Source organism: Anoplopoma fimbria, chromosome 12 (assembly GCF_027596085.1).
Source record: "Anoplopoma fimbria isolate UVic2021 breed Golden Eagle Sablefish chromosome 12, Afim_UVic_2022, whole genome shotgun sequence".
In the NCBI taxonomy this organism is placed as follows: domain Eukaryota; kingdom Metazoa; phylum Chordata; class Actinopteri; order Perciformes; family Anoplopomatidae; genus Anoplopoma; species Anoplopoma fimbria.
In genome coordinates, this window is record NC_072460.1 from 21,600,849 (window position 1) to 21,612,504 (window position 11,656).

At 40.7% G+C, this 11,656-nt stretch overlaps 1 protein-coding gene and 2 non-coding genes across 5 annotated transcripts; all 3 read left to right on the top strand.

Moving 5' to 3' along the window:
- The first annotated feature begins 740 nt into the window (after positions 1-740).
- Positions 741-8,548, top strand: naca (nascent polypeptide associated complex subunit alpha). 3 transcript variants are annotated; one of them, XM_054609449.1, is made up of 9 exons: positions 741-812; positions 1,511-1,585; positions 3,090-3,839; positions 6,970-7,055; positions 7,315-7,392; positions 7,501-7,647; positions 7,850-7,978; positions 8,080-8,202; positions 8,431-8,548. In XM_054609449.1, exons 2-9 carry the CDS (start codon positions 1,516-1,518, stop codon positions 8,443-8,445), a joined length of 1,398 nt encoding a protein of 465 aa, XP_054465424.1. In that variant the 5' UTR covers positions 741-812; positions 1,511-1,515; the 3' UTR covers positions 8,446-8,548. The 3 variants fall into 3 exon arrangements, with proteins under 3 accessions (XP_054465424.1, XP_054465426.1, XP_054465425.1); XM_054609451.1 differs by lacking the exon at positions 3,090-3,839; XM_054609450.1 differs by lacking the exons at positions 3,090-3,839; positions 8,431-8,548 and having other exon boundaries at positions 8,080-8,313.
- LOC129100430 (small nucleolar RNA SNORD59) lies at positions 7,138-7,211 on the top strand. Its single transcript, XR_008531664.1, has one exon. It is a non-coding gene; the product is annotated as a small nucleolar RNA SNORD59 (small nucleolar RNA).
- LOC129100431 (small nucleolar RNA SNORD59) lies at positions 8,281-8,356 on the top strand. The gene has a single exon (XR_008531665.1). It is a non-coding gene; the product is annotated as a small nucleolar RNA SNORD59 (small nucleolar RNA).
- Positions 8,549-11,656: the final 3,108 nt, after the last annotated feature.

Genomic DNA, 11,656 nt, shown 5'->3' on the forward strand with positions numbered 1-11,656 from the left:
CGTGTTTGCCACATGTGACACAAACACAACAGTGTAAATCATCACGTCTTGTATTCCTAGCCTGATTTATCTTTTTATTGGAGTCTCTTGTTTTAAACTTCCACTTATGTATGTAGTTTCCCCTGTATTATCACAGGCATTAATCTCCTCCAGTGCAGCAAATGTACAATTTATACAATAATATAATAGTCACTTTCGGTTGGAGGTTTTACACACAAAACATAAAATCCCTTTATGAAGTGTTATACACTGTATAAACTAATCTTCCCAACAGTACGTATAAAAAGTAGTTTAAATGACCTCCAGATCAACAAATGAAGCTGTGTAATCAACTGAAATATTGCTTTCTATACTTAAAATAAGATAATCCTTTATTAGTCCCGCAGTGGGGACATTTACAAATTTATACAAATACTTTATATAAATATTTCAAAGATTGTCTAATGTCTTTTACTTGTTTTAACTGCAGTGGTGAGTTTTTAAATAGTTGTATTGCTACATTTACTAAAAGCAACTGTCAGCTGTTTCCTAGCAACAGCTGACTAGCAATGGCTGACCTTCATAGACGAAATAGGTACAAACACTCAAAATTAAATGGTTTTTTTTTTTTAAAGCCAACGCCTTTAATAATTATGTATGTGGATGTGATTAGAATTTCTATGGTTAAAAAAATAAAATAAAAAAAGAAAGGACAGATTCTCCCTTTAACATAACCCGGAAGTAGAAACCCGCCGCTCTAGACCGGATATTACCGTGACGCGGAGGTCAGAAGCTCTCTCTCACAGCCATCTTGGATTTAGCGTCCCGAGTCGGTAAGTATCTCCGCTTACAATCCAACATCATCCTGCCTTTTATCATATATCCCCGTCGGTATTAAACGTTTAACGCGTTAAAGTAAAGCAGTGGGATCATGTCGGGGTAGATATGTGTCAAATTTCGTCCATTAACTCACCGATATTTGTCCCCTTGTACCGCTGGTTACCTGCTCAAAATGGGGTGGGGGGGGTGCGGGGGACATGGTGACTTCCACTCCATTAGCCGTCTCTCAGGGCCGCAGAGAGCTGCTTCACAATTGGTGGGAGGATTATGTGTAGTATCTGGGTTAAATGTAACCGTAGTGTGTGTTATTTGTGTTATCCCGGCTGTTAAAGCTGTCAGAAGTTAACGAAGCTAACGTTAGCTTCAGTCCTGAGCTAAAGCATGGGGCTAAGTCACCTGTTCAACCAGCTATGACAACTGCTAGTTAACCATTATTATATTCCTTTATTGATCCCCATGGGGGAAATTCGAGTGTTGCAGCAGCTCAACTACACAGACACAGACAATAAATACACAAACTATACAACAAAATAAAGATAGAACAGGAATAAAAATGTACAGTATATACAAAATAAAGATAGAACCACAGCTAACGAGGTTGATGTTTCACAGAAGTTCTCCTGCCTTCACCACCTGTTATTACAAATATTTAACTTGATCTAATTCTCTGTTATTTCCCCCCCTCCTCCAGCAACCATGCCTGGTGAAGCCACAGAAACGGTCCCCGTCACCGAGCAGGAGATGCAGCAGCCTCAAGTCGAGACCGGTTCGTATATTTAAACTTCTGGTAGAAGTGCATGTATTAGGCAGATTAAACAACAGGGTCCTGGAGCTCAAACAGCAGGTACAATGTTCGACAAATGGCCTTCTATGGAGGGTTATTTGTTGATCAGAGGCACAATGTTACATGATTGGATGACTACTTGGACTCAGCTGGCTGGACACTGAGCTGATGTAACAGGTGACGGTTATTTTGACCGTCACCAGCCATGTGTTGAGGTATTTTGTAATGGTAGTGTGCCAACTGAGGAATTTGCAGTGGTGATATTGTTTGCCTCTGCTTGAAAAGAGTAATCCAGGACTCCTCTTTTTTTATTTACAAACTCACAATGGTGTGTGGTGACTTGCACTGACAACTGGATTTAGCACACAATGCATGGTGTTGTGTGTGTGTGTGTGTGTGTATATGTGTGTTTGGTTTTCCCGGTGCACCAAAAATGCCCTAAACCCACTTTGCATAGATTAAAAGTTGCCTATTTTCTCATGGCTATTCAAATAAACTCAACGTTTATTGTTTTTAGGGTTGTTAATGTGTTCAAGTTATTTTTTTGATAGTATTAAGCTCGCACCAAAACACTTTGATAATGTTTTGAAAGTCTTCTGTTGGAATTTTGTAAATGTTTTTTGTTTTTTTTTGACCAAATTTAGGAATTTAACTGGTTAAATTAGTGATTACAATTTCAGCTTCCCACAATTAAATGAGCACGATCGCCTGCGATGTTGACGTTTGCGGCTCCGAGCTTTATAGCACCCCTTGTCTGGACCTCGCTGCGACCCGGTGCTGTGGACTTGTGCCTGCTGCGCCCTCTCTCCCTGAGGAAGAAATTATCTCCCGGCGTGACTGTCAAAATAATCATTATCATAATTTTGGCCATAATCTTATAGCCCTCCTTTAACCCCAGATGGTCAGTAATGGACACTACTCAATATATAGTCAAGTGATGGTCATTATTTCAAAGGGATTGTGTTTTTGTCGGCATCTTTACCCAACGCTATCAATGCTAACCATAATGCTCTCTTTTTAAAATAAAAAGCCTGTGAAATGGATTTCAAAGGGAAGATTTTGGATGTTAAGTATTGAATCCATAAACTTTGCTATGGAGCATTACAATAATGGACACATACTGTGTTGTCCAATCAATTCAAGTCTTTAGTGAATAAATGCACAGCTTATTTTCATGCAAAGTTGTGCGTAGATCTCCTATTGTTTATCTCACATGGACACTGCATGGGGGTTGGGATGTGGGATTAAAATTTTCTTAACTGCACCTAACACCCCCCTTTTATACTTTGGCAAACCAAGAGCCAATAACACGTTGATTTAATTTTTCACAACTCATCGTTTCTGTCCACATGTGGAGCACGACTTCTTTCTCCCTTCACGGTGTATTCCTGAAGCTCTTAAAAAGTCCGTCGAATTAGAATTACTCCCAAAACAATTACTGTGATTCCCCTTCCCCCTGTTACTCCTGTTGCTTTTCCTTAATCAGCTGTAGGAGTATTGAATTCTTCTGCTCCTCCTGAGACGGCCATTCCTGTGAGCAAAGCAATGCCACTGGAGAATCCTCCAGAAACCCCTGTTCCTGCTGAAGTGACGGACTCCCCAGAAGAAGCAAGCGTTCAGACTACTGGTGATCAAGCAAATGGTGTCGCTGCGACTGAAGAAATTACTGAGAGCACTGAAGAGACTGAGTTGGCGGCAACACCTGTCCCAGAACAAGAGACGACTGCTGACCCAGCAGGAGCTTCGTCTGACCTGCCAGTTGCTGAAGAGTCTGTGCCTTCTGCTGAGACCCCCATTGTTTCCTCAGAAGAGCCAGAGTCTGCAGCTCCAGCTGAAGAGGTACAGATTCAGGAGTCTGTTGTTGTTGCTCCTGAAGAATCGGCCTGCCAAGAGGTGGCGCAGATTTCTGTTGAGGAAAAAGTCCCTGAAGACGAGCCCTGTGCAGTGGCAGAAGTGATTCCTGATGATCCAAAACCATCTGCTCCTGAAGATGTCGTTGAGACCAGTGAAGAAGTGAAGGTGACTGATGCCCCAGTGACTGAGGTAGAAGAGTCGAGGACCATTTGCCCGGACGCAGTTGAAGATAAAGTATCGCCTATTGAAGTCAATGTCAACGTGGCTACTCAAAATGAAGATCTCGATAAGAAAGAAGCCGTACCACTTCTCTCCAAGGCCATTCAGTCAAAGGAGCCCTCCAAATGTGATCGCCCACCTCATTCCACTTGCCATCTGTCAGGTTGGTTTGTCCTGATAAGCAAGCACTCCCCTCTCCCTACTTTTTGTCGCGATCATTTGAATGCACCGTTTGATCGGGTTAGGTATACTTTTTCACCAGTTGGTAACGTGAGTTGTACAAGTTCAAATGGACAAAGGTTTAATGCTTCTGATTCCTTCGAGTTTTTTCTGTTGGGCGATGGTTTATTTAAACTTTTCGATATTTTTGTCTGCTTCTCAAGTGATCTTTGCTAAATGTGTGGATATCAGTTTGTTTGAGGGGAAAAACTTAACTGTACTTGTATTTTGCAATTAAGAAAAGTTAATTGAATTGTCAATGTTTGGTGAGTTCTACCTTGAAGCATCCGTTCAGTGGTACAATGGCAGGTTTGTTTATGCATCATCATGATGAGGTGATATGATTTGCAAATATGATCTTCCCTTTGGTCCTAATTGCATCCTTACTAAATACAGAATGTGGGTTTCTTTTTGGAAGTAAGTAGTATGGACTGCATTTTGAGTGGCGTTTTGCATCAGACTTTAAAGTTGAACAGGTGTGGCCTTTTCTTAACCCTAGGCAAAGAGATTGCGTTTTGGTTTGATCATTTAACCCGCATGAGTCAGAATTCCCATTTCCCGTCAAAAATGTAAAGATTGATTTTTCTATTCAGCTACACCTCCTGCCCCAGCTTCCTCCCAGAAACCTCAGGCAGCTTCTGGCCCTGCAAAGCCCAAAGGCAAAGATGCCAAGAGTGCGCAGGGTTTTTCTGCCCCAAAGGCTGTCCCTGGCAGAAGAAAACGTTCCTCTATGTCTGCCTCTTCCTCTTCTCCCACCTCCCCAAAATCAACCACTGCCACTACCCCCCTGTCACCTGTGCCATCTCCCCTAGCTACCTCACCTGGCGGCTCTTCTGCTAATCAGGCTAATCGCTTCACCCCGAAAATTGTCAAGGCTGGCAAACAGAGAAAAGCTAAGAAAGGAGAGGCATTTGTGCCTGTTCCTTCCCCTGCAGAGTGCAAGGTGACACCAGAAATTGAAAAACCAGTTGAGGGTAAACCCAAGAAAACTGTAGTTGAAGCTAAACCTGCAACATTTGAGCCAAACGTACCCTCAGCAGTTGCTGCTAAGCCGGTTGCAGCCCCAGTTGCTTTTAAAGTTACCTCAAAGCCTGCTGTAGCAGCTCCAGTTTCATTTTCAGATACTCTTGCGTCTAGCCCCCCCACATCAGTCGCGTTTAAGACAACGTCACCAAAACCTGCTCCTGTTATTGTAGCTGCTGATGATGATCTCCCTCCACTTATCCCTCCTGAGAAGCCAATTCAAATGCCAGAACCTGTTCCCTCTGTAGAGGTTACTAAGGTGGCAACCAAACCCAAGACAGATATTGAGTCTGTGCCTGTTGAGGTTGCCAAAGCAGTAACTATGGTAAAATCTGCTGTAGCCAAACCCACCCTGGTTGAGGCTGCAAAGCCAGCTGCTGAGTTCAAACCTGCTCCCGTTGAGGCTGCTAAACCAGCTGTTGTTGCCAAACCCGCTCCCGTTGAGGCCAAACCCGCTCCCGTTGAGGCTGCTAAACCAGCTGTTGTTGCCAAACCCGCACCCCTTGCTGTTGAGGCCAAAACCGCTCCCGTTGAGGCTGCTAAGGCTAAACCTGCTCCTGTTGAGGCCAAAACCGCTCATGTTGAGGCTGCTAAGGCTAAACCTGCTCCTGTTGAGGCCAAACCTGCTCCCGTTGAGCCTGCTAAGGCTAAACCTGCTCCTGTTGAGGCCAAAACCGCTCATGTTGAGGCTGCTAAGGCTAAACCTGCTCCTGTTGAGGCTGCAAAGGCTAAACCTGCTCCTGTTGAGGCCAAACCCGCTCCCGTTGAGCCTGCTAAGGCTAAACCTGCTCCTGTTGAGGCCAAACCCGCTCCCGTTGAGGCTAAGGCTAAACCTGCTCCTGTTGAGGCCAAACCCGCTCCCGTTAAGGCTGCTAAGGCTAAACCTGCTCCTGTTGAGGCCAAACCCGCTCCCGTTGAAGCTGCCAAGGCTAAACCTGCTCCTGTTGAGGCCAAACCTGCTCCTGTTGAAGCTGCCAAGGCTAAACCTGCTCCTGTTGAAGCTGCCAAGGCTAAACCCGCTCCTGTTGAAGCTGCCAAGGCTAAACCCGCTCCTGTTGAAGCTGCCAAGGCTAAACCTGCTCCAGTTGAGGCTGCTGAAGCTAAACCTGCTCCCGTTGAGGTTCCTAAGCCAGCTGCTAAGGCTAAACCAAGTCCGGTTGAGGTTACTATGCCAGCTGTAGAACCCAAACCATCAGTCGCTGAGGCCCCTGTGATTTGTGCTAAGCCCGTAACTGAGGCTAAATTGGCTGAGGTTAAGGTGGCACCTGCTGAGGTTGCCCAGCCTTCAAAAACAGAAGCTGAGCCTGTATCTGCTCCCTTAAAACCAACTCCCGTTGAGCCTGCTGTTCCTGCCCCAGTTCCCCATAAACTCACATTTGCTGAGGCTGTTGCAAAACCTGCCCCTGTTAAACCTGAGGTTGAGGTAATTGGTAAGACTCCTTCTCAACCCATCTCATCACCCAAACCTGCCCCTACACCTGCTAAAACCCCAGTCAAGGTGGAGCCTGTGATCAAGAACGACAAGGGTATTTTCTTCTTTCTCTCTTCCTTTGTGCCATCTGTTTTTAAACTGCCACTGCGTTCTTGGAACTGCTCAGATATGCTGCTCTCTTAAAATGTAATGGTTGTGAAGAGTACATTAGCTTTGTTTATTTTATAATGTCCTTTCTCAAAGATGCCCCTTAGTTGGTGACATGGAGGCTTCTGTTGCCATGTTGAGCCGTTTCATGTGTGCGATCATAGGATGTCTAAAAGCCTTTCTTTTCTCATTGAAGATTTCTAGTAATGGTTTGGTGAATGTGGTATTGGATAGGAGGGTTAGTTACTATTTGAAGTAAAATGGCTGAAATCAGTGACCCTTTTGCAACATCAAGTTGATAGTTTCACATTTATTTTTTCAACAGGTTAGGTGGGTGCATGTTCATCCTGGGTACCAACAAATCCTGTTTTGAAACCTGTTAACCTAACTATTTTCATTCCCCAGGATTAATGCAGCATATTTTATGACTTTCAATAGTCTGCATGTTGTGACTAAATTTTATTTTTTGTAGGATCCGGTACAGAGTCAGACAGCGATGACTCAGTCCCTGATCTGGAGGAACAGGATTCTGCACAGACACAGACACAGCAAGCTCAGGTGAGAGCAGTCTAGGTCTTGAATATCATGTCCACTATTGACATGAACCTAAACAGAAAAGAACAGTCGTTTGTCCTTTTACTCTTCAGTGATGATTAACACAGTGACTTTCGTTCTTCTGAGCCTCCTGAAGCCAGCCTTTCTGTCCTGAGAAGAGAAAATGTTTACAAAAAGACTTGCATTACATCAAACTGACCTGATTCCTCTGTCTTCATTTACTTTGTTGACATTAAATATGGATGAATCTTGTCTTTTGTAGCTTGCAGCTGCTGCTGAAATAGACGAGGAACCAGTCAGCAAAGCCAAACAGAGCCGCAGTGAAAAGAAAGCACGAAAGGTAATGAGGGATCTTGTAGTGTTTCAATAATGTAATTTGCACTTTTTCTGCTTTCTTTGTGAAGGCCAAAATCCACCACATTTGTATAATGACTTGTGTTTCTTGCAGGCAATGTCAAAGCTTGGTCTCAGGCAGGTAACAGGGGTCACCAGGGTCACCATTCGCAAGTCAAAGAACATCTTGTTTGTCATCACTAAACCAGACGTCTACAAGAGCCCTGCATCAGACACATACATCGTCTTCGGTGAAGCTAAGGTACGTAACCGACATCAATACTAGCCACCTTAGTCTTTCTACATTCTAGAGCTGAATGCACATGTCCTACTATCCTTTCTAGTTTTAGCTTATGTATCTGAAGAATACTGATTGAAAGATCTATGGAGATGGTCAAAATGGTTAAAAAAAAAAAGCTCTCTGCTTAAAGTCTTAATCTCTTTATTTACTCTGTGTTCTCTAGATCGAAGATCTTTCCCAGCAAGCCCAGCTGGCTGCCGCAGAAAAATTCAAGGTACAGGGAGAAGCTGTATCAAACATCCAGGAAAACACACAGACGCCAACAGTACAGGAGGAAAGCGAAGAAGAGGAGGTAAGATGCAGTTTTTATCCAAGTGAACATGGACTCATACGAATTTATGCACTTTGTTTTAACAGAGATATAACCAATTATTGCCCTTGTCATTTTTATAGGTGGATGAGACCGGAGTGGAGGTCAAGGACATCGAACTCGTTATGTCACAAGCCAACGTGTCGCGAGCGAAGGCTGTACGCGCTCTGAAAAACAACAACAACGACATTGTCAATGCTATTATGGTAAGATTTCAAAAACGGTCTTCATTCAAAAGGCCATTAAATGGCTTGCTCAGATCTCTGTTAATGTGTATGGAGAACTCTTTAATGATGATTTAATACAGTGACTTTCGTTCTTCTGAGTATACTGAAGACAACATTTCTGTCCTGATAAAGAGAATATCTCTTTATATTCTGGGGGGAAAAAACTAATTGACACATGATAATAAATGTTTTTGTTCTCTCTTGCAGGAGTTGACGATGTAATGGGACCCTGGCAACAAAGGGTTGAAGAAAGGTTGCTGATTTAAGCTCATTTATACAATTTATACCCAAGATGGAAATAAAGTTGTGGCTTGATAAATTGAAATTTGTGTGCTTTGAAAAGTCATTGGAAAATGGGGGGACTTTTTATTGTGCTTTGGTACCATGATTGTTTGTTGGCCTGGTTATGGCCGTGGGTTTAGCAGGTACCCCAAAACAGGTGACTGAAAAGAAATATTACTAATGTAGTTATTTTTTTATATGGATTCCTACTACAGTTTTCTATTCCCAAAAATCACAATGGGTCACGAGGAGCTGCACCAATCCCAGCATCGCATTAGACAGGACACCAGTTCATAAGTCCCACTAGCAAATAAAGGTCAAAATGGGGCAATGAGAACCAGATATATTCCCAATGTTTTGTATTTTTCAGTTACATCCTGATCTGAAAGTAATGTCGGATAAATATAAAGGTATAAGTAGCATCAATTTAAAATCAAGTTCAGTATTGCATAAAATAAATTCTTAAAGGTCATTGTGTAGTTTTTATTGTTTTACCTCCTAGGAGCTCATGGAGCTTTTTTTTTTTTTTTCTTCTTCGAGTAGTCTTATTTATCTCATACATGCACATGAGGATCACATATACGAGGGTGACTCATAAATAGTCTTTAACAATGGCGTTGCGCTATTCCACTGCTCAACAGATATGCAGGAATGTGCAAATAAAGACAGGGAAGAGAGAAAATACTTTTAAAATAGGCTTTGTGAATCTTTTATGAGAGGACATACATTCATCATGTTTGCTTGATCACACAATGCATTTTGGCAGCAGCACAAACTCCATTTTGTCAAGACTCAAATGTCAAGGCTCAATTTCTGCACAGAGAGAAGGGATGAGCATCAACAGTCACTATAATTATGGCATAAATATGTCAAAATTGGCAATGTGGGGAGACATTCTAAAGTACCCCCCTCACTCATACGTGTTTCCCTTGTATCCTCTCTTGGATATTAGACACTAGTGAACTGTATCTGTTGAAGGTGGTGTATTTCTCTGTGCTCACCTCAAACACTACATTTAAGTTTGTGCATATATGTTGATCTGGAAGCAGATCTTGGTCCAGTTAGCAACAAACTTGTAGAAAAAAAACCATGAGACTCAAATACCTACTCCAAGCACAGTATTCTATATCTCTTAAAGGATGTCTTTACGGGATATTTTAACATTTAAGGGTGAGATGGAGGGAGGCTGTCAAATGTCCAATACATTCATGAACCAGAACATTCTAACTTCCCTCATTGGATCTCACTTCATAATATAATCAATACAGGTATCATTTTGGTTATTGAATCACTCATATTAGTCCATTAAAATGTTAAGTTTATATTAGTGATGGTACCTTTTTTTTACAATTACGGCTGCACGATGGGATAGAAATGGTTTAATTAATAAATCGGTTAATTGGTAACGCACCTATTCTATAAATACTTGAAATCCATCGTCTATGAATGGATAATTTAATCTCTTTGGGTTTTTGACAAAATTATAGACCAAATAATTAATTTATCTATCTATTATCTATGCATTTGTATATGCATGTATATATGTTTATACATGTATATATTGATTGATTGTCTTTATTTCGAACATGCAAGCAATAAAAAACATGATTATTAATCAATTAATGATTATATCAATTGATTATTAATAGATGAAATAAAAAATAAAAGAGACAACAAAAGAACACACAAAAGAAGTAAAAATTAAAAAAAAAACTTTCTACATGCTCAAAGGGGTAGGAGGAAGTAAAAAAAACTTATCTAGTCCTACCCCTTAATAGATCAATTTAGCTTGGATAGATGTCACCAACATGTCAGTATAATGCAAGCTATAACAATGCATACAAATATGAATACAGAATAATTGTGTGTATATATATATATCTACGCATATATATCTGGTATATTTATAAATAGTCAATATAATCACACACAAATATCAAACAACTATATATATAATTGTATACAATTATATATATATATATATATACTATAAACAATTTACATTACATTATAAATACCTATACATGTATATTATAAGTTACTATATATATAGATTTTACAAATATAAATACAAATACCATGTATATTATAAACTACAGTCTACATATGTCAATGTTACAGAGGCTTTTCTAAATTTCTGTACTTTTGAAGACGATGTCTTTATATTTGTTTTTGAACTGTCTTATGCTTTGGCTTTTCTGTACTTCCACACTTAACTTATTCCACAATTTAACTCCGTAGATGCTGATACAAAAGCTCTTTTTTTTCGTTGTGCGTGTGTGGTGGACCTTGAAGTTCAGCTGTCCCCTTAAGTTATAACGTCCCTCCCTTAAATATGATCAATCATCATTCAAAAGCAAATCTCAACTAAACTCCAGTCTTGACGGGCCCTCGATGAAAATTCTGTCAGGATTCAGTCCCCTCTGAATGTAAAGTGTTCTGTATCATATTGGTGGTTTCAGATAATGTTATACTTTTTGTTAGTTTAAAACATGTCAATATTACTATTTAAAGACGGCATTATATGCATATACATATATATATGCCCATATATACATATATGTATATATTATATATTATATACATATATGTATATTATATGGTATATATATATATCGATATATATCATATATACCAATTATATATACAGTAGGGTACGGAAAGTATTCAGACCCCTTTAAATTTTTCACCCTTTGTTTCATTGCAGCCATTTGCTAAAATCGAAAAAGTTCATTTTTTTTTTTCGCATTAATGTACACTCAGCAACCCATCTTGACAGGCAGAAATGTAGAAATTTTTGCAAATTTATTAAAAAAGAAAAACTGAAATATCACATGGTCATAAGTATTCAGATCCTTTGCTCAGTATTGAGTAGAAGCACCCTTTTGAGCTAGTACAGCCATGAGTCTTCTTGGGAATGATGCAACAAGTTTCTCACACCTGGATTTGGGGATCCTCTGCCATTCTTCCTTGCAGATCCTCTCCAGTTCTGTCAGGTTGGATGGTGAACGTTGGTGGACAGCCATTTTCAGGTCTCTCCAGAGATGCTCAATTGGGTTTAGGTCAGGGCTCTGGCTGGGCCAGTCAAGAATGGTCATTAAGACTTGTTCCGAAGCCACTCCTTTGTTATTTTAGCTGTGTGCTTCGGGTC

Bases quoted from the DNA above. Each gene is read 5' to 3' on its own strand.
- naca (XM_054609449.1), top strand. From the start codon at position 1,516: ATGCCTGGTGAAGCCACAGAAACGGTCCCCGTCACCGAGCAGGAGATG. The intron at 3,840-6,969 runs GTTGGTTTGTCC...TATTTTTTGTAG, and splicing joins TTCCACTTGCCATCTGTCAG to GATCCGGTACAGAGTCAGAC. The intron at 7,056-7,314 runs GTGAGAGCAGTC...TGTCTTTTGTAG, and splicing joins CACAGACACAGCAAGCTCAG to CTTGCAGCTGCTGCTGAAAT.